General features: G+C 36.1%; 1 protein-coding gene and 1 long non-coding RNA gene across 6 annotated transcripts; one reads left to right on the plus strand and one right to left on the minus strand.

The window, feature by feature from the left end:
• The first annotated feature begins 257 nt into the window (after positions 1 to 257).
• LOC136854018 (uncharacterized) lies at positions 258 to 7,397 on the plus strand. Of its 2 annotated transcripts, none has more exons than XR_010857600.1 (3): positions 258 to 561; positions 6,089 to 6,410; positions 6,763 to 7,397. It is a non-coding gene; the product is annotated as an uncharacterized lncRNA (long non-coding RNA). The 2 variants fall into 2 exon arrangements; XR_010857599.1 differs by lacking the exon at positions 258 to 561 and adding an exon at positions 3,590 to 3,808.
• Positions 7,393 to 27,687, minus strand: LOC136854017 (failed axon connections homolog). Of its 4 annotated transcripts, none has more exons than XM_067130007.1 (7): positions 27,552 to 27,687; positions 23,311 to 23,466; positions 21,223 to 21,355; positions 17,568 to 17,764; positions 15,092 to 15,306; positions 13,114 to 13,230; positions 7,393 to 7,628 (listed from the first exon to the last, which is right to left on the minus strand). In XM_067130007.1, the coding sequence occupies exons 2-7, from the start codon at positions 23,463 to 23,465 to the stop codon at positions 7,492 to 7,494; spliced, it is 954 nt and encodes a 317-aa protein (XP_066986108.1). In that variant the 5' UTR covers position 23,466; positions 27,552 to 27,687; the 3' UTR covers positions 7,393 to 7,491. The 4 variants fall into 4 exon arrangements, with proteins under 4 accessions (XP_066986108.1, XP_066986107.1, XP_066986109.1 ...); XM_067130006.1 differs by having other exon boundaries at positions 27,537 to 27,686; XM_067130008.1 differs by lacking the exon at positions 27,552 to 27,687 and adding an exon at positions 27,219 to 27,375.

Raw genomic sequence — 27,687 nt, forward strand, 5'->3', positions numbered from 1 at the left:
AACTACCATTTTTATAACGGCTAAAAACAATACTGCATAGGTTGAAAAACAAAGAAATATACAGTGAGCAGTCTAGACCAAGAGAGCCAAAAGGTCCCTTCTCCCCAAGACAGAAGCTTGCTCTTTCTGACTGTTTTATGGCAAGTTAAGAAAGAAACAAACCACATCAAAAAATACAATAACCATTTAACTGAAATCTTTGAATATTTTGTTTCTACCGCTATAAGTGTACATGAGTATGCACATATTGCATTCTTTGGTTACTAAAACGGTAAGAATCCTGTGAAGTGGCTGGCTGTCGACCGGAGCAACGAGACCTAATTATAAGTGCGAGTGTTGACTCGGGTTTACCACTAGAGAAAAATATCTGACCATAAAATTACTTATCTGTTTTATTTTATTAGCCACCAGAAAAAAAATTTTAGGGCAATATCTAGCACCATCTATTGGTGACGCCACGAAACGTAACAATAACATGGATTTTGGATACCTCAAAAACATGTCCCACCTGGCTAACCAAGAAAAGGCATGTGTTTTTGTTTATTTGTTCTCTATATATCGGTAAGTTTGCACATTAATGCATTTTGTGTATTATGAATAAATGCTGGTTATAAAATGATGCTTCAGAAGTTATCACGAACTCGTGTAATAGTAAAATGAAGCAGATATAATGGCAGGAATCTAAATGTTATTGTTGGGCCTTTTAACGATACCATGGAAATTAAACTTTCGTCAGATCAATCATGATTATTAGTCCTTGGCTTTCCTGTTTTGTTTTTGCTTCACATATCATCTCTGTAGGTTAGGTTACTTCTGGTGTTCTGCTTTATTTTTACATTTTTACCTAAGATAATGAATGTTTGATTTGTTTTTGTATCACTCGCACAACTATGCAAGGGTTTGTGTAGGCTAGGTTAGGTTGATGGAGCTACTACTTAGTTCTACCAAGTTTTGAACAATAGATCAGTTGTGTCAGGTAATTTGTAAATGTTTACATGGTTTTGCATTTATTTCCTAGGAAAGTTCATTTTTTTTTTTTTGCTTTTTGCCTTATTTTATTTAATTCTAGTGTTCATTTTAGATTTTAGATAATCATGAATCCTTCAATGAAGCAGTTAAGAATTTTGAAGCAACAAGATGTTTTGAGGGAATTTGAAGAAACAAGAGCATCTGATGTGAACATGAGGAAACATTTGAGTAAATGACTGATTTACGGGAAGGGGAAAGTGAAGAATGCTCTGAGGCAGAAGACATAATTGAAAATCTGGCTTCAGAAGATGAGAATACTGCAGTTCCAGCCACTAGTAATTACCAAAATACTGTAGACTGGCATAAGATAGATGATGTTTTTCCAGAATACCCCAAATGTTAGATAAAATTTCAAATTTTACAGGTAATGCTGGTGTAGAGGACATAGAAAGTCTTACACCCTAAGAATAAGTTTTGAAATTGTTGCCCTTAGAAATATTTAATTTTGTGGTTATGGAAACTAATGAATATGCTGAGATGATGATGAGTATGTGTTGTCCACTACAGTGCAGAAATCAAAGCATTTGTTGGTGTAGAAATAATGATTGGTATTGTGAAGAGAGCAACCTTAGCATCATTTTTCAGATCCCTTTTGGATATCAAAGACACCAGGTTTTAGTGAGGTGTTCACTAGAGACAGGTACTATTTGATATGTGCTTTTTTCATTTTGCAGACAGTGATACACACAAGATTAATGATAGACTTTATAAGGTGAGGCCAGTTATAATATTGTTTAAAATCTGTGTACAAAAATTTACAGAAGTAACAAAGAAATAGCAATTGATGAGACTGTGTTGAAGTTCAAAAGCAGATTGTATTTCTAGAAGTAACAAAGAAATAGCAATTGATGAAACTGTGTTGAAGTTCCAAGGCAGATTGTATTTCAAACAGTATTTGCCTTCAAAACCAACGAGATGGGGAATAAAACTGTAGTCTCTTTGTGATGCCAAAACTGGATACCTTATGCATTTCAGTGTACTGTATATACAGGTAAGGAAGCAGTTAATCAATGCCATAGTGAAGGAGGGTTAGGTACTAAGGTTACCTTAGCATTACTTGAAGGTTTGAAAATAAAGACCATGTAGGCTTTGTGGATACCTTTAACACTAGTGTAGAGCTTTTTATTAAGCTAAAGGTGAGAGGTGTGGGTGCTTGTGGCACTCTTCATGTAATTAGAAAGGGTCTGTCCAAGGAAATTGGAAGAGTTAAAGTGAGAAAAGGAGAACTTCCAAAAATGTGAAACAAAATGAAAATACAATGGTAGTAGCAATATGGCAGGACACAGGCAAAGTGTACATGTTGTCAACTGTTGGTGATTCAAGTGTGACAGGGGTAACAATGAATGAAATAAAAGAAAAGTGATAGAATTGTACATAACCATCTGTTCAAGCTTATTATAATAAATATAAGGGAGGGGTGGACAGGTCTGATCAACTGTGTGTAACATATAATTTTAGTCAGAGGAATAACAAGTGGTACCAGGTTATATGGCATTTTGTCATGGAGGTGGCCTTAGTGGATGCAAAAATAGCTTATGTAATCCAAAATCCTAATAAAAAATGAGGAGGAGCTTTAGAGAACAAGTAGTAAATAAATGGACTGTTGGAAGGATTTTCAAGAAGGTAAGAGGAAACTGGAAATCGCCATTATCAAACAGACTCGGGCAGGCATTTCATTGCTCAATTTTCAGACAAAAATCACAAGCGTGATTGTATTGTTCATAGTATAAGAAGCAGTGACTGCTTTTTGAAGGAAAAAGGGCAGTGCAAAAGAAGGCAAACACCATATCATTGTGAAACTTGGCCTAACAAACCACTTGTGTGCAATGCTTCAAAATATACCATACTGTAAGCAAGTAAAAAAGAACTTGTGAAAGTAATAAGCTGAGCAGAACCAGTGGTCAGTTGAAATTTTGCTATAGAGTTCTCTGAATGAAAATTCCTATTTCATTTTTATATTTTTACAGGTGAAAGTATATAGCCTAGGAAGAGATAAATTCTTTTATTTTCCATACTTTTATTATGTGTTTACATAATATAAAAGAGGCTCTCTCAGGTATTTTCATATAATAAAAGTAATATGTATTGCATAAAAGTTAAATTGTATATTCTTTTCCAGCCTTTCCTTTAACTTTGCAAAATCTCAAAATATTTTTTATGCAAAAGATATCTGTTTTACTATAAAAAAAATTTTTGCATCGAGTTGTTTATCAGTACAGTAGATGGTTGTAAATTTAATCTATATGCCTCTTCTTTAGATTTAGTCTCCCCAAAAAATGCTTGGTCAAGAATTACGTATTAATGCTCTCCTAAAATATTTTGCATTTTTTTTTCTATTTTTTACCCCTTTTCTAAAAAACTTAGTATTTTTTGGTACAGTATTGCAGTCACCTTTTTAGATAAAATGTTAGATATGGAAAATGTAAGGTCTGGTCTTATAGCAAAAGTCATATGAAGCCAATTGGATAATTTTAATTTTTTTAAGTTTTGCACACGGGGGGCAGAAATTCCAAAAGCATATTGACACACTCTGAGGGTAAAGTAGGGCTAGATTATTTATGCTTTCACTGCAGAGCAGAAAGAATATTGGTTGGGATGAAAGGCTATCAGATAACAAGTCGTATGAGTGGGCCAACATTTGCAAGCAACTGAATGGTGTTCCTGAAATCAAAAGGTTTGCGGGTCACAGAGACAATCCATTTCAACTTGTGCTTCCTGTGATGCCAGCAAACTTATGTATGGTGTTGTACTTTACATTGAGAATTTGAGAACGATGTGGGTAAGTTTCCTTCATTCTAAACAGAATTATTGGACGTCATTTAGAGCAGTCACTTTTACTAGGCACAGAAACTATTATCGTTTATAATGAGCTCAGCGGTCCAAAGGGCTTATCTTCAGTAAATATTCAGCAATTGGTAGTTTTCTCTGATAGTGCAGTTTCATTGAGTTGGTTAAATTCCTGAGTAAAAAAGTTCAAAAATTGAGAAAGAGAAGTATATTTATGATGAACAGGTTGCATTGCATTGAAAATATATGCAAAAAATTCCCTCTGACTTTTAAGTTTTGTGCAGTTATGAGAAATCCTGCGGATTGTACTATGAGAGTTCCCTCTTGTATAAAAGGCTGTAAAGTCCAATTTTTTTTACTAGACCTGAACTATTCAGGGAATAACAGAAGCTGATAATTTTGATGTTACAATCCCAAATCCCTTGACTAATGCATTGAAAGTTTCAGAGAGCCAGCATGAGACATTAAGGAGCTGAAGATAGTTTACTTTCCTGTTCTTCAGCTGAAGAAGGTTCCAGTTTGCTTCAATTCAGTTTTCAAACATGTGCTGACATTTAAGAACAATGTAAAATGGAAGTTAAAAAACAAGTCTGGCAACTATGTTAATTTTCATATTTTGAGTAGTGATGAAATTTCATGGAAAGCATGGCATATGATCGTTTTGAGTGATCAAAAAATTAATTTTCCTGATGTTTTCCAGTATTTTAAAGAAAGAAACCCTCTAATTAAATACATTCCTAACGCTGTAAGTCAACTGAATTTATTCACTGATAAAAAGTTTTGTCTAACCAGATTGAAAAGTAATGAAGAGCTCCCCATTCTCTTGGCCATAAGCAACAAGTTGACTGTAGGTTTGACTAAAAAAGTTTCACAGCAAATTACCACATTCTAGCATAAATGCTACATTATCAAAAATACAGAAGGGGTTTTGGATTCCTTGTAGCTTTTCCACTGTAAAGAAGGTTATAAATCTTTTCTTCACTGCCATAGATTTAAAAGTAGAACTAAAAAGTTTAATCAGGTTCCAGACAGAGAGTTTAGGGTGTCTCCTCCTACCATACCTTACAGGGACAGCTTTATAGATTATTTTGTCCCTTACTGCGTTTATTGGCTAGGCAAGGAATCAAATGCTTGGATATTGTGTATTACTTTTTTATGGTCAAGGCCCGTAACCTCAAGGTGTGTAGATCTTTCTCTGCAATCTTTTTTGCGAGCACTTCAACACCATTGTTTTGAATTGGAACCCATTAGGTCTGCTTTAAGTGATCAAGGCTCACAGCTGACTTCAGGTGCTAAAACGGCAGAGGATTTTTTAGGTGATAAGGATACACAGTCCTATTTTAGGGAGAATAATGTAAAATCATTGTTTCCAACAATACTGCAAGGGCTACACTGAACTTCAATCTTTAGCTGAATCCTGTGCAAAAATGGTTTCGACTTTGCTTATAAAAAATGTTGAACACCTAGTAAATCGTTGTGTAATTGCATTTAAAGAATATTTACAGAATAATGATGGGAATGAACCTATCCCTTCTCATGTAGGTCCAGAAATTTTTAGTAAAGGGGCATAAGCGTAATTCCTTGAATATTATCCCTCACTTTCCCTAAGAGCAGATGATATTTGGATTCTTAGGATAGCTACTATAAGTTGATAAAGGCCAAAGAAAGTATTATGGAAATTTATAATAAGGAATTTGTATAGTTTGTGAGCCAAACAACTGATAAAAAATCTAGACACTAACCAGTGAAACAGCCATTGGGGAAGTAACAGTTGCCACTGTACCCAAAGGGAAAAGTAGGGAAGAGACTAAAAGGCACACAGCTTCTTTGATTGCATTGCTATATAAAAAGGAATATGATGGGAAATCTGAGGTCAAGAGAAAATTGCCTGATATTAATCTACCAGTGAAAGAGGTGTCAGATAAACCCAAGAGATGAGCAAAGTTGATTGGGAGAACAAAACTCAAGGTAGTTGAAGTTGATTTAATTTAGTTCATTGAGTTTTTATTTTTTTGTACAATTTTTCTTAGAAAAATTGAATCCCCTTGCGGGAGTGTTGGAAAAATGCACTTGCACATTTTTTGTATGATTTTGTATATGTATTGAGTTTAGTTGCAGTATAATGTTTAATTTTAATTTATAATTGCTCGAGAATTGTTTGCTTCTGTCCTAAATAAAGCAAAAATGCATCTCATTTGCTTAGCACCTGAATAGCTCAATAACAGTTAAGAAGAAGCAAACCCTTCATGAGCCCTTGCAAAATGTTCTTCAGGTTGTTTGCCAGTTAACCATAAGGTTGAAGAATGGCTGTCAGACTGGGGCATTCTGAGGACGGGGAAATGAGAGCTGCTGTGACCAGAGAAGAACCTATTGAATCGTACCTAGCCAAGGAATATTTTGACATTTTCCCCAGTTAAGGATTAATGGCTGGTTTACGTTGATTCGAGACCTGTGACGTCTTTTTTCCTGGATGGACATCATCATTGTTAACTGCCATCTATATCAAGAGCTTATAAAGGCAAATGACATCATTTACACTTCCACTTCCATCACTTTTGTTTAATATGGACCTAAAAGACTGGCAGTTAGTTGAGGTAAGGTTTACAGTTGTATAGATGTATTTGCATTATGAGCTGTCAGCAATATAGTTACATTTACATCTACTGTAGTTTTACTAATTAATCGAACCAAACCCATATATATAAAGTCTGTAGGCCTATATATATTAAGTTGATGTTTCCTTGTGTTTACATTTAATTTGCTTGGCTTTATATATATGGCTAAGAAAACTTTCAAGTTGTTATTGAGGTTGGTTTAACAATTTTTCCATATATTCATTGCTTTGAAGTTTTGGTTTCTTAAATATTTAGAGCTGTTATGAGCTTTGTGATATGTTGGTGACCCCTTGCACGAGAGTTTTAATGAAGTTTATGTAATGGGTTACAGGTCCTTCAAAAATAAGGGGCAATATGTGTGGACTGAATCTACGAGGGAATGTCTTCACGCAGTTTTTTGAAGGCTTGAAGCCAGCTAGTCATGATTACTGTGTATTAATTAATTGGTGCATATTTCAAAGTAATTTGAAATCAAAGTAAGTTTTATTCACATATTTTGCTTCGCTTTTACAGTAGGTTACAATGGATTTTTAATCAATTTTTCAAAAATGAATATTGAGATTATTTTTCAGGATGTGATAAAGTTATTATGATCTTAATAATATTTGTTTACTGTAAAATATTACAGTATTAAAAGACATAAGAAATGTAATGTGGTAATATAAAGTAGACTCGCAAACATAGGCTACCCTAAAATGTGAAAAACGCCATTTTTTTTTGCATAGGGAATGACCTGATCTTTGGAACTTCACCATATATACTCACATTTTGTTCATAAAATCCTCTGGTGACCTAATGTTGGTACATAACACTACAGTAATACACCGTATGAGATTTTGAAGATGACAGACACTTGTGTGCAAATTAAATGTAAAGTATGTTGAGTACCTTGTGTTTATCCTTTAAAGGATAAACACATTTACATTTACAAAATTGGTACAAAATACAATAAAAAGAAAAGTCTTTTCCTTTACTGTTTATTTGCATTAAAACCTTACAGTGGATACAAAACATGTCCTGCAAAGTTGCATTGTTTATGTTCCTGTAGAACGAAATCATCTTAAGTCTTGCAGTATGGTGGTCTAAAACTTGTTTTCAGTAACTCTCCATTCTTCACAGGCTGCAAGCAATACTTCCAGTCGGGCCAAAACTCTTCCTTCATGCGGTGACAGTAATCCAACAGGTTCTTATAGTCAGCTAGTGAAGAAAAAAATTTTTATTATGCAACTTTCCTTTGCCAAGATGAACAATGTATCATCAGCATCTAAATTCTGACATTTAAAAGTGTTCATTCTTAACGACATTGCAATGATGTTTTACGCAATACAGTGAGAGATATATAGAGAGTTCAGCCCTTTAATTATTATTATTTTGTGGATAAGTGATTTTTCTGGGTTACTGCATTCTGCTAGTAAGATACTGCTGTTTGCCATTCTTGGAGAGGAAAGCAGGTTGCAAAATTGGGTAGTTTTATTTCCGATGAATACACTACAGTACAGCATATCAGTTGCAGAGCACAGTGGTAACTGAAATCAGGAGTTCATCTTCCATTGAGTTGTCCTTCAGAAGAAAGTCTTCTTCAGTGTTAAGGCCATGTTTCAGTCAGGCTCCACTGAGTGATCATGCTAAAAGATGGGAGTAGACTGTCATTCATGGCGAGTTTTTCTCGTTATATATGAGATGGTCAGCAGGGCGTCAAGTTTAGGCTGACCACTGATTGGCTGAGGAGGAAAATTCATGCTGCTGATTGCCTCGCGTGATTTCCTTGTAAGCCAAAAACTTATAGCTTATGATCTTGCTGCTGCAGCCTTACTGAGAGGCGGGGCTGGTGTGTGACGTCATTCTCTGGTATCACCCAGCGAATATTCTGACTAGGTGCTGGGTGGCTTGCAGAATCTTGTATATTATCGTGTGTTTCTTGTTAGTGGGGCCGAGTTGTTTTTCATAATCGGGTTTGCTGTGCAGCTGTTTTGATAATAAATGACGAGGCCAAGCAGCATGTCAGTGTTAGTAGTGAAGATGCTGCCTGTGATGATATTAATGGCATGTTCGTCTTCAGGTATTTAGAGTGCATCCTCGCCTTATGTGAGGATGCACTCTAAATACCTGGAAGACGAACATGCCATTAAGAAAATCATCGCAGGCAATGTCTTCACCACCGACACTGACACACTGCTGGGCCTCGTCATTTATCATCAAAACATCCACACAAGAAACCTGATTATGAAAAACATCTTGGCACCACTAACGAGAGATCCTCTTAAACACACTAAATGTGGTACAGTATACAGATTCAAATGCCCAGTTCGTCGATGTCCCGGCTCCTATATTGGTATGACCACCATGAAACTGGCAAAGAAGACCTCTTGTCATGCTCATGAAGGCACCTTAGAAACCTCATGAGAGAGGCCTACCATAGTAACATCACAAGGAATGCAATAGTAATCAGAAAGGCCCCCGACCCAAGGTGCCTACAGCTGTTAGAGGTGCTCTTAATACAACAGGAAAAGCCCTTATTAAATGCCACCCAAGAGGTGTTCCCCTGCCTACCAGCATTAGACGGCCTATTGCTCATGTGATAGGCCGGTGCCAGACACCACGAGAAGCGACAATCCCAACAAGGAATGCATGATAATGTCTGACATTCTGCAAGATGCCTGGTGCCCAATCAGAAAATCAACGGGTAATACCAGATAATGAGGTCACGCACCATCCCTCCATAAGCCAATCAGCAGTGCAATTTTCCTCCTCAGCCAATCAGCGGGTCAGCTTAAATTTGAACCCCTTCTGATCGTCTTGTATATAATGAGAAAAACTCACCTCAAATGACAGTCTGCTCCCATCTTTTGGCGTGATCATGCTTAGTGGAGCCTGAGTAAAACGTGGCCTGCCTCAACACTGAAGAAGACTTTCTTCTGAAGGACAACTCTACGGAAGATGAACTTTTGATTTCAGTTACCATCGCACTCTGTAACTAATATAGTGTATTCATTGGAAATAAAATTACCCAATATTGCAATGTGCTTTCCTCTCCAAGCACGACGAACATTGGCATGTCACAGTAACCGAAAAATCAATTATCAGAAAAAGTGAGAAAACCCAATACAACCTGAATGCTGCTGATACAACTATCACCTTCAACACCACTTGTTTAAAGGGGGGTCTATTACCTATTTTTTATTATTATTATTTTATTATTATTATTCAGAAGATGAACCATATTCATATGGAACAAGCCCACCGGGGCCACTGACTTGAAATTCAAGCTTCCAAAGAATATGGTATTTATTAGGAAGAAGTAAGAGGAGGTAAATGGAAATGGGAAATACAAAATATTGCACACACTGCCTCTTCAAATAAATCTTGTAGTGTATTAATAGACTGCTAAGCCACTCGGCCAAATTGTCACTTGTCTGCCGTGCAGGGTTTGCTAACTACCATCAAGTGACAGAGTCGAGGAAAAAACGAAGTACAGATGATTACAGCCCATATTCTTTTACAAAAATTAATATATTTATGAAGATATAACAATGGGATAAAGGTCATACAAATTTTTTTTGGCACAGCAGATTGGTCAGTTTCTGCATGGAATAAAATAAAATGTCAGGCAAACAATATTTCAACAAGGTGTTGATACAGATCTAAAGGATAATAATATCTATCAGCCAGATGAACCTATAAGAGATCACTTCAGCCCTTTGGAGATTGGATCATCTAGGTGACACTAAACTGACAACATGACCTGCCCAAAAACCATTCTTTAACAAATGGAGAGGTTGTCATGAAGACAGAGTATGTATAAAATGGTTCTCCCATTACAGGGTGAAAAATATAAAATATAAATCCTCACACAAAGTTACTTTGTTTTGCACAAGGTCATTCAGCTACAGCAAAGATAAACGAATTTGGGTGTATGTAAAAGGACTTGTAATTGAATAAAATACAAAATTTGGAGTATCTGTAACTGAACGGTATTTGAGATTCAAAAACCAAAGTACTTGCACTGAGACATAATGTATTTAAAAAATCAAGTACTTTTCATTACTTCGTAAGTAATTGTGAGGTATTAGGATGAGTCAACAAAATTCTTATAATAATAGTTTCATTTGAACCAGATCGTTAAGCTGATAATGTTTATTTGTTGCGACCAGTGTAAAACCAGCTGCCCTTCCAGTTTACTTATTTTCTTAGTTTAGTACAATGACACGACCATGTTTTTCATTATGCTCCATAATGTACCTGGCATATTTTCATGGATATTTTACAATACTGAAATCTCATAACAAAATAAAGTACATATCTTTATTATTTATAGCTGGATGTAACTCAAGAAGTTTTTGTATTATTACAATCTGGAATATCAAATAAGCCTTCGTATAAATCAAAATACGTATAATTATCTTTACTAATTCCTAAATATTATTTGTACAATACTTTTTAACTAGAAATTAGCCAAGGATTCTAAATATCTGTAAATGTTTAATTCATAATGATATCATATCCTTTTAAATTATACTTGTTCATACATTCCAAGCCAGGCACTTGAACTTAAGCACTATGCTAATCTGTGGGTAAGTAGTACTCGTACATTTTACTTCCTGTAGTAATGTGGTGACTCTAAACATTTTGATAAAGTTACAAAAAGAAATTCTGAACATGCATGAGTTGGATAACCATTATGAGTATTGGCAGATGACTATGGAAGCAGAGCAAGTGTCTACATAAATATAAAATATATAAAATATAGAAATAACTGACAAAATCTTTCTTTAAAACCCCTGGGATTTTCTGACTAAACTGCCCAAAGTAGAGTTTGTCTAAATCCCAACAATATAATTATGCTTACCAGTAAGTCCAATCGTTCTTCATCAGAACTTTAATTCTCAACAATTTTAAAACAGAAAATGTGTCAGAAAACTTTCATTCTACGAGGGTAAGTCAACGAGTATCCGCACTTTCATTCTAATTGTTTGTGAATAGGCTGTATGGCTTTGTGTGCTATGCCGGGTTGTAGATGGCTCCGCCCTCCTCCCTTGTGGTTGGTTTCAGCGTTACCACTTCTGTGCGCTCTGCGCTGTTGAGAAGTAAGGATGGACTCACCACTCTCCATTTGCACCAAAGAAGAACAACGCTCTGTAATCCGTTTTTTGTGGTCTGAAGGTGTACCAGGAGCTGAAATCCATAGAAGACTTTCAGTACAATATGGGGGCAATGTTTTGCCACGACGTAGTGTTTATGAGTGGATTGAGCAGTTCAAAAGCAGTCGGACAAGCGTGGAGGATGAGAAACGCGATGGACGCCCAGCCACAGCCACTACTGACGCTAACATTGAACAAGTCCAAGCCCTGATTCTGAATAATCGACGATTGACTTTTGATGAAGTAGCTTATCATATGCACATTAGTCATGGTTCTGCATATGAAATCGTGCATAACAGGCTCAACTTTCATAAAGTCTGTGCGAGATGGGTCCAAAAACAAATTAGTGACGAACACAAGCGCAATCATTTGAGAATCTGTCAGCACTTACTGGACCGTCATGCTAACAAAGGGGATACTTTTTTTAAATGAATTGTCACTGGAGATGAAACATGGATTCATCACTTTGAACCAGAGAGTAAACGCCAGAGCATAGAATGGAAACACCCCCAATCTCCAGTAAAAAAAAAAAAATTCAAGAGTCAACCCTCTGCAGGAAAAGTGATGCTCACAGTTTTTTGGGACTCACGAGGGCCAATTCTGGAACATTACCTGGAAACAGGGTCAACAGTAAACAGTGAACGCTACAGTGATATGCTTATCAACAAGTTGAAGCCGGCACTTCGCAACAAACGCCGAGGTCTATTGTCGGAAGGCGTTCTTTTGTTGCATGACAACGCCCGTCCACATACCGCCGCCCACACCATTAACACTCTTCAAGAATTTCATTTCGAGGTGTTGGAACATCCTGCATACAGTCCTGATCTCGCCCCGTCTGATTACCATCTGTTTGGTCCACTTAAAGATGCTTTAAGAGGCCGTCGTTTTGCCACCGATCAGCAGGTGAAGGAAGCGGTGCATACGTGGCTCAATGCTCAACAGAAAACGTTTTTTTCTGAGGGTATCGAAAAGTTAGTGCAACGATGGACCAAGTGCATTGAAAAGCAGGGTGACTATGTTGAAAAATGATGTTATTGTAAACTTTGTACTGCTGTTGTATTAAATAAAAAAATTGGAGTGCGGATACTTATTGACTTACCCTCGTACATACTGTCAACATGCACTAAAGTACATTCATTCAGGCACATCACTGATGCTGGTCTACATTCAGGAGGCTGCTGATGTATGCACTGAATATTTTTTACCAGGTTATTACTTTGCATTTATTTTTTTACAGATTCATACTTCCTTCTCTTTGCTGTTTTCACATTCTAAAGAAACTTGTATATTTTGGATAGTGATAATAAAAATATTATTATTATTATTATTATTATTATTGCACATTTTCAATAATAATAATATTATAATAATAATAATAATAATAATAATAATAATAATAATAATAATAATAATAATAACTAACCTTCAAATTCACATCAGGATCTAAGTAATTCAACAAGAAATAATGACAAGCGACTCTGTACAATGAATAACAACTACAAATTTCTTAAGGAATAATACAAGTACAGTAATATTGCACCTACTTTCAATCATCTTCAAAAATGGTGATCCTGCAGAATTCCAACAAATCTGTGCCATCATTCCAAAAATGGAACAGTCTATCTCTGTTGGTTTATTACCCAAAAAGTATGGCTGGTCACCTATGGAGAGATGGCAAAGATATGAAAATGCATTAGTGAACACAAATTAAACTTTACCCCTTCATATTTGAACTCTAATTAGAACTAATTAAAAAACTTAAAATATTATCTCTAGCGAAATACAGCAATAATTTTAGACACATTAACACTTCTAACTACCATCATAACAATATTGATATTAATTATAAAGATATTATTTTAAATCATATTGTGTGGCAGCATAAATGGAAAAAATTTTTTTTCATTTTACTTCCCCATATGAGGTGTCTGAACTCTTTCACATGCTGATTTTGTTTTTGATTTCCTAGATTTAAAAAAAACCTTGCAAGGAAGTTCACTTTAACCCATTCCTTAACTCTATGCTTAAAGTAATCTGTGGTTAAATTGCCGCTCAGTCAAAATTCATGGATAAAGCATTCGGAGCCAGATTGCAGCCAGAAGGCTTAACACTATCTGCTGATAGTACCACGATCTATACGTAAACAAAATGATAAACGCCCTTTATTGGAAATAGGGACATGGCTAACTTCTTACAGGAGCCTCAGTGTGTATGACTGTTCCACTTTACAAGAAATAAAAATATGTTATTGGACCCTCATTTGTGTTGTTTATATTACAGTATTTTACTCTTGAGTCATCACCAAGCAAGTTCTTTGTTCCTGCCCATGTCTATACCTTTTCTCTCAGCAGTTGGCTTATGGATGTTACAACTGAATTCACTTACTTTGTAAGGGAAAAACAAGTATCAATAACATTCATTAACTTTCACTCCTTAATGTGTATCTAACCTCGTACTTCAAGATTCCTAATGAGAGTTGAATCTCTTGCTTTATTATGTCAATCCTAAACTTTCATTTATGGTTGTGCATTTTGCCTCTGGCTAATATACCAAATGTGCCTTATTAAAAAAGATTAAAATTATACTTACATCGCAAAAGTGCTAAGTACAAAAATTAATAGCTTAAAACAGAAGTGCTCATGTTGGAATATATGTACAGTATATACATGTGAGCAAATGGCTACTAGAGTGTCTTGTTTTTCTCACAAGGTTCAATTTACCAAAATTACATACTATCTGGTGGATGCAATAAAGTTTTATTTACAAATAATTTTGAAAGTATATACATGATTCATTCCCAAAAAACAGTTTTAGATCAAAAGAAAAATAGGGAGGCGTATGTACTGTGTGTACAGTATGATTACATTTAATTACACAAAGTTTGTTGACTTTTTTATAAATGTGTCCATCTTTTACTTAACATTTTTTCCCAATGACTATTACTGTAATCTAGTACACGCCCAATTCAGTTTTACTTAAGCTGAACCTTATGTTAAAATAAAGAGGAAATAAAATGTACTCTTTACAAACCAAATACCAAAACTTTGTCCTTCTTTACATTAGCAAGCTATACTACATCAACACAGGTAAAGTATATTCATTAAAATATTATTAATCATCAACAATTCCATGGCCATTCATGAATTCATGTTTTGAGAAATCTTTAACCAGAAGCTTATTTGACACGAAAATACTGGAAAGTAATTCAAAAGCAATATTTATTCACTAGCAACTCCTCAAGATCAATCCTTTTTCCTCTTGTCTCCAAATTGTACACTTCTGCCTCTTATGTCTTCCTACTGCTGCCATCCTACAGTTTCTAAGAGTTTATTTCTATTCACCCAATTTCCCAACAACAAGCCAGAAGGAAGCTCTCTAACAAGTAAGCAAACAACAGTATTACAGACGTATTGATGCTATGGAGTTATAACTAAAGGATGGTTTTGCTTACAGCATCAAATATTACAGCACTCCAGAGGCAACATTACACTTGCATTTTCTAATACAGATTATAATAACTACCCAGAGATACAGAAAGTGCTTGAAGATCTTGATGGCCCATGGCAAGCACTTCATTTTCTGCATGTCTGCCAATTCCCTGCATGTAAGCTTCTAGATATAATAACTGACCTACCACAGGTCGATAAAACCAATGAAATGGCAACCAAGTACCCCAATCGGTAAGAGATGACACAGCACATAATGGGTCAAACACCCATCGCCACATAACGTTACACCTGCAGATAAATAAATGGCATTCTATATCTCAATGGTTAAAACATTCTTAAGAGAAAAATTATTAGAAAATGGTAGTTCCAGGAATATATACTAAAATTCCTCATACTAAGATCAGAATACAGTAGCTTCTGTGCAAACATATTCATTCTTCTGTTTTTGTTTTTTACTAAAATTGGAATGCCTGCCGCCAAGGGAGACAAAAAGTCTTCCCAAGATGGCGTTTTTGGTTTTATCTTATACTTCCTCTTATTATCAAACATCTTCCATTGCTCACGAGACCAAAGACAACACTCAGAACGAGGGTTACTTATGCTGCAAACCTTAGCTCTGCACCTACTACAAGTGGAATGGGAGTCTGTAGTCAAAGAAGACAAGTAACAAGAACAAGGGTTGTTACCAGTCCCATGACATCATCTCCGATTCCTGGGAGGCTTAACTGAATCACGGGTTTGCATTTCAGTAAACGAGAGAAACACACACACAACACAATACCACACAGATTTCACACACACACACACACACAAAAACCAGAACACTGAGGTGTAATGCGGGCAGAAGTGCAAAATAACCAGCTTCTTGTGTGAGATGGGCACGGTACTGTCTTGCTATAAAGGCGGTTAGAGAGAAATCAGTATGATGATGCGTAGCAGGGGGTAAAGCAGGTCGCGCAGCTTCCTCCTAACCCCCTACTGGCTGACTTTCTTTGCCATCAATTCCTTGTGTTATTTTTAAGCGGACTCCAGCTGGCACCTGAGAATTTATCCTTAAGTTACGACCGAAGGTTTGTTAGTTATGAAAAATACAAATTGATTTAAAATTTATTTCAAGACTTGCTCTTGGTGTTGCATCTTCTTGATAACTGCATGGCTTCATGCCTTATCATACAAAGTGACTCATAAAAGGGCAGAATTCTATTGACCTGTCTTTTGCTGCTGACTTTCTTGCAAACACTCGTACCACACAGACTGGTGATCATTCTATGGAATATTTAAGCATTCTTTCACTTAAAAACCTGTTCCTGCATCTAGGTGCATTACAATTGCAACTTTGAAGGACTAGCACTCGAGAGAAGGTACAATTACATTCTTCTTTATCAATGTGATAAACAAAGAGACCCATCACAAGAAATCATATTTCTTACAAAGTCAGGAGGGTAATAAGAGGTTATGAAAATGTGATGGACAGCAAAGCATCACGAGTCAGAAGCTAGGCATCAAATGAATTCATTTGTAAGTTAAGGCTCTTTTGATGCTGGAATCTGAGTTATAAAATGACACTTGCAGATCATGGTTTATGAGGAATAGGTGGCTAACTGAAGAATCCCTACAGTCTGCTTTAGCATTAGGGCAAGGAGTTCTTTCCTTTCACTCACCATTTCATTTCCCATTATGACATCTCTCTGACAGCCTTCATCACTTATCTGATCTTGCATTATACTGTATATAAAGCTGATTAATCTAACCTTGGGAGTTCATATAAAAAAAAATAGTACAGTACATACACCTACTGTTAGTGCACTAAAATCATATGATCTAAAGGAATGTATACATGGTTTGCAGCTCTCATCGCTTACATACTTCACTGAAGATTTGACAATTTGAAGCCTCCCCACCTAAATTGAAATTCAGCAACATGAGTTACTGGTTGTTATTATTACCATTATTATTCATAAGATGAACCCTATTTATATGGCACAAGTCCACAGGGGCCACTGACTTCAAATTCAAGTTTCCAAAGAATATGGTGTTCATTTGAGGAGGAGATCAGTTATTAGAAAAGAAAACATAAATTAACAAATCAATAAACAGATTGATAAAAATGCAAGTAAAGTATTAAAATACAAAAACTGTTTTAGAGTAGTAATGCACTGCATCTTCACTTGAACTTTTGAGCAAATCTGGTTGTTTGCAGCAGAAAAAGAGGATTGTTATTAAATTAACGTAATTGTTCTAAAAAACTAAATTGATATAAAACCATAACTATATAAAATTGGCTGTCTTCTCTGGTCTACTTTCCAGTTGTCACAGGCTTTCAACATGAAGAGTGAGCTGGGTTCATATCTAAGACCTATCAGACCTTACAGTTAAAGTAAATTTTACCAGTACCTTAACTGTAACTCATTTTTTAGTTTCGAGAGAAAAACTAGAAAATAGTATGACCCTGCTTTTATTTCATTATGGTTTCAAGTTAGCAAGCAATCTAAATAAAAGCCGAGACCTGCAATTAAAATGAATGTAAAATAATATGCATGGGGACTTACCAAAAGAAATGCTCCTCTACCATTAATCTCACTGATATGCCAAGAGCCTTATCTTCAGCAGACAGGTGACTGCTAAAATCCTTTCCATAATGTTTACCGAGTGCCTCTATTATCAACTGGGAATCAGCCAGGTCGTTGCCATTCCATGTAATCCATGGACATTTTCCCTTTGGACCCAAAGGCTCCTCAAAATCAAGCTGAAATAATCATATCTGTGTTATCTTTAAAACTGCTAAAGTCCATGAACTGATAGTTTTACGAATAGAGCAAGTACAGTAATTTAAAGCATTTTGTATCCTTCACATTAAAATCAATGTAAATTATAAAAAAAATTTTATCCCATCATAAAGGAGGCTACAAGGAGGCTTTAAAGTCCTCAACACTAACTCCCTATTGTATCTAATTAGCAGATGGGGCAATAACAGTATCTCTGCATACAGAAGGTGGTCAAAGAATTTACAGCTCAGTTTCTAAGTAGTGTCCAAAGTTTATAATTTTAGCAGAGTTCCCATAACCTTTGTGTTCCAAAAATCCACTCCCAGCCTTCAGATTAAACTCAGATCAAGAGAGGATGGAACAAAATCAAAATAACAATTTAGAAACAATGTTTACAAGGCACTGCTTAAAACATCAAAAAATTCAAAATAAAAATGATAAAAACTGCTGCAAAATTGTTGTATAATGTATATGTCTCTATGTGGACAAACCACTGCCTTACCTTTACGTTTTAGTTAGAACTGGGCTCTTTTTAACCTAAAAAGTAAATGATCCCCTACAGGTCCAATGAGAATGCACACTTATTATCTTCCCCTCCCGTATTTGACACCAGTCAAGACTGGTGACAACTTCAGCAGCTGCTTTCCCCAATATTGTAATTTTCTTTTCTGTCCTCAATTATATTGTAATGCTCTACCTCTTGTTCTTTTTTATGTAGCTATCGGTTTTCTCATAGTTTTACCATGTATTTGTAGATAACTTGGAACTGGTACAATGACCTGTTCATCAATCCATTTGTGGTTGCTTTGCTTAGAAACTCCAAATGTTCCAATAAAATACTTAGGAAATTATTTGTTACAAGAAAATGGAAGAAACAGAAGAAATAGTATACAGTAAATGAAGATAAAGTTCATCCTACTTTCCTAAAGTCCAAGTGTATTCCATCCTGAGGTTCTAAAGCAGTAAAAGAAGAAACTGCTCCTCACTCCTGTGACATTTACAAAGTGTTCTTGGAACAAACAAATGCAGTGCAAGATTGGAAATTACAAAGTACTGCTTCAATATTCATGAAGGGTTCTAATGATGGACCAGAGAACTATAGGCCTACAAGCCAGACATCTGTTTATGGGAAGGTACTAGAATATACATATATATATCATCGCAAGAACAAATAGACATTTAGAATCAAACAACCTAGCTCTAAAGAGCTACTAGGGATTTTGTAATGAAAGATCATGCTTAACCAAGCTTTTAGACTTTACCACAAAATATTTAGCACTTATGATAAAAGTACAGCAATAGATATACTCAATCTGGATTTCCCAAGAGCATCTGACAAGGTGCTACAAAAAGACTAACAGTGAAAGTGTGGAGTCCAAGTATCATAAATGAAGTAGGAGATTGGATAGAGGACTAGTTATGTAACAGAAAACAGAGTTGACATCAATGATTCATACCCGCATTGGCAAAATTTTACATGTGGTGTGCCTCTAGGTTTAGTGTTTGGTCCTTTTCTATTCATTACTTAAATAGATGACCTGGACTTAGGGCTAACTAGAAAAATACGCAAATTTGCCAATGACACAAAAATGGGTATCAGTGCTGGTAAAAACACACCAATATGCCATTCAACTTAGAAATGCTATAATGCACAAAGGGTGGTAAACTTGGCATGGGGGCAGAGTTGTCATTAAAAGAAAGATCTGGGAGTTAATATTACTAGCGATTTAAACCTTTTTAGGAATAAAGAGGATGAAAATCCCAGAAAATACTGGGATAAAAGTTAAGTATACCTTAGTTTCACCAGACCACTGAGCTGATTAACAGCTCTCCTAGGGCTGGCCCGAAGGATTAGACTTATTTTACGTGGCTATGAACCAATTGGTTACTTAGCAACGGGACCTACAGCTTATTGTGGAATCCGAACCACATTATAGCGAGAAATGAATTTCTATCACCAGAAATAAATCCCTCTAACTCTTCACCAGCCGGCCGAGGGAATTGAACTCCGGCCCATCGAGTGACAGTCTGAAGCTCAACCGACTCAGCCAACGAAGGGCTAATAAATCTCTAACTATTTAATACCAGGAAAGTGGAGACCATATAAACCTTATTCAGACTGTAACATATGGATTTTTCAACATACCAGATTTTATCTACAAATCAGCATGCACTGACATGCCTCAAACTTATCATCCATTTCATGTCATGCTGGGTTTCCATGTCTGCCAGTCATGTTCTATAATCATGGAAAGTCTCCTGGCAGACAATCTATACAAGTGGCCACTTTCTCCTATATGGCTTGGAGCCTAGCTTGCGCTGTGTCTCCTTCCTCTGCCTGGCTACAACTGAATTCAAAGAGGATCGCTTAAGCCTAACCTTACGCAGTCTCCTTCCTCTGCCTGGCTATGACTGAGTTCACTGATGACTGATTGGTCTAGATTGGACCAGACTACATAAACTAGATTTGATTCTGGTGTTTACAAAAGGGGTGTACTGTAATCCTGCAAGCATTTCTGTCTACTCCCCCAATTCAAGTCATAATTACAGTAAATATCTAGAATTACTGCCTTTGATGGCTAGTGTCTTCCTACCTATCTAAGCAGTCTTGGTATACATTGTGACTGATGACCGAATATACAAGCCTTAGTGGTCTCTCTTCTTACTTCATGCCAGGAATAACTGTCATTGTAGCAGTTATCTCCTGTCATTCAACAAAAGCACCATAATGTGCCTCTGTCGGTCACTCACACTGCTTTTGATTCTCTGACAATTATGACATTCAAACATCTTTTGAACTATATAACATATTCCAAAGGTAATACAGGCAGTCCCCAGGTTACGATGGGTTCAGCTTACAACATTCCGAGCTTACGACGCTTTTCAAATATATTCATCAGAAATTATTTCCTGGTTTACGACACGTTCCGGGGTTACAAATGCCAATCCAACGGAAGAAATATGGCTCAAAATGGCAGAATAATAAAAATTTGAAAGTTTTTTTTTATGAAAAACTCAATAAAAATGCAGGTTACATCGTTTTCAAGACATCCAAAGGATTAAAAGTAAGGTTTTCTAAAGTTTTTCTTATGATTTTTGACGACGTCTTGGCTTACAACGCAGCGTAGGAACGGTACCATCGTTGGAAACTGGGAACTGCCTGTACACGGACTGTGAGTATTTCCCTTTAGTATCATCATTTAAAACTCCAACTTCTCCCCCCAAAAACCAGTTAAAATATATGATCTAGTAATTAGACATTTAGAAGGAAGAAGATAAAGTTGCATGTTATATGACAATATGCAATATTCACTTGCACCTTCAATATAACTTCAAGATGCCAATACAAGTGACCCTCCCATGAGAAAACTAAAATAGATGAAAGGCACTTCCTTAGAATAAAATAAAACTGTACCGTAATTTCAAAATTAATACCTACTTCATATGGTATTTCGGCCATTCTCAAGTATGTCTCAAGCTTCACTACAAATGGTGACACATTTGGGCAGAATCGTCCTCTTGGGAAAAGATGCAGAACTACCACATCTTTCCCTGCACTATTCCACTTCTTCCTGAGAATGTATTTGTAATCACAGTATACTAATGACTAACTTACAGTATAACAGTTCTTTAAAATATTTAATAAACACGTATATTCATAAAAATAGTGATGATGAATTAAAAGCAATTGTAACTAAGTTAACATACAGTAGTATAAAATAGAAAAAGTGCTACTAAATAAAAAATAATACCTGTTCCACAAATAGAAATTACTTATTTTACTTGCTGATTAACAATTCAGCAAAAGACAAATTAGGGCAGATAAATCAGCGCTAATAATGGGATGCATGACAGTTAAGAACAAGGACAATTTGGTACGCAACAATTAGTTTTAAGGAAAGTTTAGGTTAAGCAAATTCCACTGACTTTATATGTTAGATTATTAACAACTAGCAATACCTGAGAGATAAATCCACTGATAAAATTACTTTTCCGTTCTTCCAACTGTGGTATTACGTCTGGCATATATTCAAATGACATACGACTTACAAGGATATTTTCATTCTTTGTATGAAGCTGAGTATGGCACAGATTCTGGATTTTTCACCATAGTGAAAGAAGCATCTTACTCATGTGTTACTTCAAAACCAGTAGCAAATGCATTATGGAATGTCTTTTCAAAATCTCACATAATGGTATTTGGTTCAATACTTACAAATACATTTGCAAATTATATAAACACCCTAACAAATAATTTCCGTCCTAACTTTTAATCTTACATAGATCTGCAGTCTGTCCATATATACTAAACTTTTTATGAAACCAATTTAGTGCTTATTTACATCTTGTTCAGACTTGTCTCACTTGAAATAGTCCTCTTCAGAGTGAAAAAACGACTCCCAAAGTTTTTGCCAGTTCTCGAACACATCTTAGAATATATTTAGCAGGATAGCGTACATGTACTTTAGCAAATTTTCATCAGTGACATTTGAAATTTATGACCTTTCAAGGTAGACTTCAACTTTGAGAGAAAAAGAAAGGTTGGAGGGGAGGGGGAGGGAACAAACATAATTGTTTGCATCACAAAAGTCCCAATGAGTAAAAAATGAAAGGTCATTAGGACACCAAAGTAACAGGACAAAATTAGCTATACGCTGCAAACTACGCTTTGTAAAAAAAAACTGTACAGCGCAGTGTATTTAGTATGAAGGGACTTTTATGAGAAGAAAGTCCAATTAAGCTGAAACTAAAGCGATAAATTTTGGTAAAAATTTTGACTTAAGGGCAGACCTTGTATATCATTGGAAATAAGCCAGAAACAAGAGAATCTATGTCCTGCAAGATATTATTTGCTTTCATGAAAGATAATGTGTTTATCACAAGTTGCAGAACAACACACTTTGAAATTTTTGCTACTATATGTTCCAAAAGCCATCAGATAATGAAACATTTATGCTAGCAGATAATAAAATGGGTTCTCCTCAACTTTAAGGTGCTAAAAAATTTGGGAAACTATTCATCATGAGGCATCATGGTGAATCACAGACCCACCAGCCTTCTCAAAAATATTTTGAAGCATTCTTCACTGCTGATACTGCAGGTTTTGGCAATTCCGTTAACACTGTACAATGTATTTTATAGTCAAATTATGTTTTATACATTACATTCTCCCCATATCCTTTCAAAGTACTGTATCCTAATAGTCAAGACATTATGTGTAAAATTAATAATGATTTTTAGGAGTTTTCATAGTAAAGTTACATCAAATTTCCAGCTAACATCTAACACAACTACATCCTATCTTACAAAAGCACTGTGCTTGTCATGTCCTCATTTCTTAGTTCCTATTTTTGGGTTTGTTGTGCAACCTGTCAACTTGTTTTTTACTTTGTATTACAGTACTTATAAAATAAATACAGGATCCACATTTATATTCTATTCTTCTATACAACCGGACTTGCTATCTTTCCTCATTTTGGCCACTTAGAAAGCAGAAGTAACAGGCAAGAATATTATGAAAACTCACCTCCTGCATTGCTTTTTATAATATAGAATGGCTTTAACAGCACCAATAAAGATCGCTCCAGTTAAAATAAAAGGCTTCCCCTTTCTCCATACTGAAGTTAGTGAAGACTTGATCTCAGTTACAATGAAGTTATCAACAGAGGCAAGCATAACCATTCTGAAAAGTAATAACCATTAAAATTTAAGAGACTGTTTACCTTGATTTTTGTAGCAAAGCAGAGTGAATTTCAAGTGAACCAAAAGATATAAAACAGATAAAGACAGCCTACGAACCCTACAATAAAATCATAATCTGTGGAGAACATGTCCAAGTTTTTTAAAAAAATACAATAGACAACAATCTATTTTTTACATCAACTGGTTTACCATTCACATTGAACCACTTCCAACACTAAGCAAATTGACAAATATTAATCTTAAATAATATACTGCCTGGCCAGTCACTCAAATCAGACTTTATTATTATTATAGGCTAAGGAAGCATCTCACTTGTGATCTCATCAACTCCTGACCCCCAACTCATCCACCCACCACCAAGTTTCAGAGACTAACAGCTTATGCTGAGGCACACATCACCCCTGTTTCTGCTGCATTACCCAGTGGCATGACAGGCATCCCCCTACTCATGGCATCTGGAGAGGGGGACTGCCAATCTCAGTGTCCTCCTCCCTTCTGCCCCTTACCTCCAGTCCTAGCCAGGGGTGATGAGGAGGCTGAAAGGGCTGAAAAGGCTCCTGACCCTTCCTAGAGGAAGAAGTCTTGGCACCGTCACAGTTTAACATGAGGAAGGTTACGTCTGACACTGGACACAGGAGAGGCTATCCTTGAAAGGTTGGCTGCAGTTCCCTTCAAACTTGCAGAGGGACTGAAGGAGATTGCAAGGTGGATCAGAATCCTGACTAACAGATTGTTATTCTCCACTGATGCCTCTACGTTACTCTGCAGAATGAAGAATAAGGTACCCACAATTGAACTGCTCCAAAGGGTTAATACTACACACTACCAAAACTTAGTCTCTAGAAGAGAGGATACCATACCCCATATCTTCAAGATAATTTCACACACAAGTTGGCACTTTGGTGTGAAAGGAAAGATAATGCCATTTCCCCCATTCCAGTGAACTTCTAAACTTTGCCATCTCATCCTCAGATGAGACTCCAGTGGCGGTGAAGTCACCAAGTGTACTAAACCAGTTGGGCCACAAGACAAGGCACACACACATTATCCTGGTAACCATGGGTACCATACAATGGAGTACAGCAAGATGTCCTTGCTATATGGCTTCTGAAAAAGTGCTTGGTCATGACAAGTGAGGAGGATTCCCTAACCCACCCCATACCACTGACTGACTTCCTTATTACCAAGTTTCAATTACCATTTCCAGGTCATGCTGAGGAATACTGTACTCCTAAATAACTGGCTCTGGTTGGTATTTCCAAAGGAACAACTAAGAAAATTACACACGAATGCATCTCCTATATATCTTAACTGTTCAGTTGAAAGTTTCTATTTCTGAGCACCATCCATAACAGTAGTCAAGCACAGTTCACAAACAAACAAAAATCTGAAAAATACTTAGCAAAAGGCAGCTTCAACACATAACAAACAACCATAAAAAAAAAAATGCTGGGTTAACAACACACAAGTGTATAATACTCAGACAAAAACCTATCTATTACCCACCTATCATTTTCAGCTCATGCCAGGAATACTATAATTCAACAAGGCTCTGGTTTGTATTCTTATAGGAACAATGAACAATAAGAAAAGTGGCCAAATGGTTGTTATATAAAAAGGTGTTGGCAAACATCAAACACATGTACATGGTGTCACAAAAGGTGCTCTGGATAGCATCATTTTTAAGTACAGTAAAAACTTTTTAGTGTTCAAAATTCATTACCAGAGCAAATGGGCAAGAGAGGGGAGTTGAGAACCCTGCTGTGACAGATGGGCATGCTTCACAAAACTAAACTGTGAGGCAGAAGTTGAATGTTTATTAAAAAAGAAAGATACAGCAAGGATGAAATGGAGAGTGCAAGCCAGGCTGCTGGTAAATACAAATAATCCACTGGTGGAGAAAACAATAATGACTAATGGTATACAGTTGACCCCAGGTATTTGTGGGGACGTGTACACACCCCACGAATAGCTAAAATCCACGAATACTTGACACCCCTCTAAAAACACTTATAACTGCCCATTTCGATACCTCAAAACACCAAAAAACCCTCAAGAATGCTTATACCTGAATATTTTCATAGTTTTATCACAAAAAGTGCATTTAGTCACGAAAATATGAAAATACAGTAATTTGTGAATATTTCTCTATGAAAAATACTGTACTGCGAATAGGCAAATTTTCCCGAATAATATGTGCATATGTTCCATAGAAAAATCTGCGAATCGGTGAGTCCGCAAATCTGGAACAACGAATAGGAGGGGGTCAACTGTATACACAGGCAAGGGTGACAACAAGGAAAGCGGAGATACTGAATAAGCTATGACAATAAAACAATAAAATTCATGGATTGAGTATGGTGTGAAGGTTGTACAGTACTGTATTACAAATGAGGTATTGGCAGAGAAATAAAACATCAAGAGGCTAGAAAAAAAAAAAAGAAGATATCTCAACGATTGATATGATCTGACCACGTGATGAAAAGGGATGAGGAACAATTTGTCAGAAAACCTGTAAGAACGGAGGAAGCTGGATGAAGACGTTAGGAAGCCCCAGATATGATGGAGAGAGGGAACAGTTAAAAATCTAGATCTGAAGGGACATAGGACAAAGGTGGAGATAACACATTTCACACCTAACCCTATGAGAGGAAAATCTGACGTAAAAGTGCTAATGATGATGGCGATATGATAACTAATACATAGTAATTTTACCAAATCACCATTATAAAAAATTTCTTTATGAAATCCAAAAAACCATACTACAGTACTGTAAATAGTTTGACATTCCAAAGCATAAAAGTCATAAAATAAAAATCATTAGGGTAAAAGTTTGTTTCTGGTCCGAACTCCTATTCCACATGAGGGCTAGTACTAAACACGGAGAAACTGATTCACCTGCACTGTTTTGCCGTGTTTAGTAATAGCCCCTGGGGATCAAGTGTCCCTTCAAATGTCCCTAAATGCATTTTGCAAAATTGAAACTTAGAAAAAATCATCATTTACATATATTTTATTTTTTATTGTGGTAAACATTAGTTTGCAAGAATTTTGTATATGGAATATTTAAAAAAAATTTTTTTTATGAAGGTTTGTAAGATATAATAAAAAATCGAGTACGGATGTTCGGGCCGGAAATGAACTTTATCCAACATTACGATATAGGCTATCTCTGTAAATAATCTGCCACACTTTCCTTACGTGAGGGGGTCTAAATTCTCAAATAACAACAAGAAATACCTTCCTGTGGCAATATAAGACCCAATGTTGTGAGTTAGGTAAAGTTAGGATGTACCCCTGCAATTATCACATCGACTGCCACATTTCATGCTCCTCGGCTACCTATGGCATTCTTTTTGCGTCTCAAAAATTTACAATTTGCCGATGACAACGATTGGCCTACACAATACATTTTTCCACCAGTTTCCCTTATGCATGAGCCTATGTTGTTTAGGCTTATACAGCCTATTGTACCGTTCCTGCAGTGGCAATGTACATAATTTTGGTTTTCCACACCCAAAAATCTAAAGTTTTCCATTCAAATTCCCAAAATATTCATTACATAAAGCAGTGGCATACCGGAAAGGCACAACTGATTTGCGTGCACCATCATTATGCTAATTAGGGATACGGTGCAAACCAATTAGCCTAGGATGCAAAACCAAAACAATTGGTCGAAAAACTATGGTTCATGTGCTTGGCATGAAATTAATTGGTAATTAATATACATACAAAATTACCCACTGCAACACAATTACTAGCAGTGTGGTTCTTGGACACAGGCCTAAGGCTAGTGCATTATTTGGCTATCACCCTTAACTCCTTCAGCATTGGGTCCTAGGGCCGGCTTTTTTTTTTCAAAAGCATAATAAGCAAAACGACTGTTTGTCAAAATTAGAATTAAACAATACAAGTGTCTACACTTGACTCTTAAAACTAAACTAAGCCTCTTTACTGCCATGTACGCTGGCTACATCAAACCTTGGCCAACGAAATTACAGGTCTGTCAGTATCTACGATATGAAAATAATATATTACTAAATTACTAACATATTTCTAAATTACATGGATATGCTCCAAATTCACTTTCAAGCGCCTGATCGTGGATGATGATGGTTGAATCCTGGTTCCTATTCCTTTGCGATCACTACACAAACACAGTTGCGTGCACACTACACTGACACTGTTCGTGTTATAACTA

The sequence above is a fragment of the Macrobrachium rosenbergii genome, chromosome 28, assembly GCF_040412425.1.
Source record: "Macrobrachium rosenbergii isolate ZJJX-2024 chromosome 28, ASM4041242v1, whole genome shotgun sequence".
Taxonomy (NCBI): Eukaryota; Metazoa; Arthropoda; class Malacostraca; order Decapoda; family Palaemonidae; genus Macrobrachium; species Macrobrachium rosenbergii.

Excerpts from the sequence above, each read along its gene's own strand:
- LOC136854017 (XM_067130007.1), bottom strand. The coding sequence starts at position 23,465 with ATGGTTATGCTTGCCTCTGTTGATAACTTCATTGTAACTGAGATCAAG. Across the intron at positions 15,307-17,567 it reads GTAGAGGAGCATTTCTTTTG|GTGTAACGTTATGTGGCGAT; the intron begins GTAAGTCCCCAT and ends ATTTATCTGCAG. Across the intron at positions 13,231-15,091 it reads AGCACTTTCTGTATCTCTGG|GTGACCAGCCATACTTTTTG; the intron begins GTAGTTATTATA and ends ATCTCTCCATAG.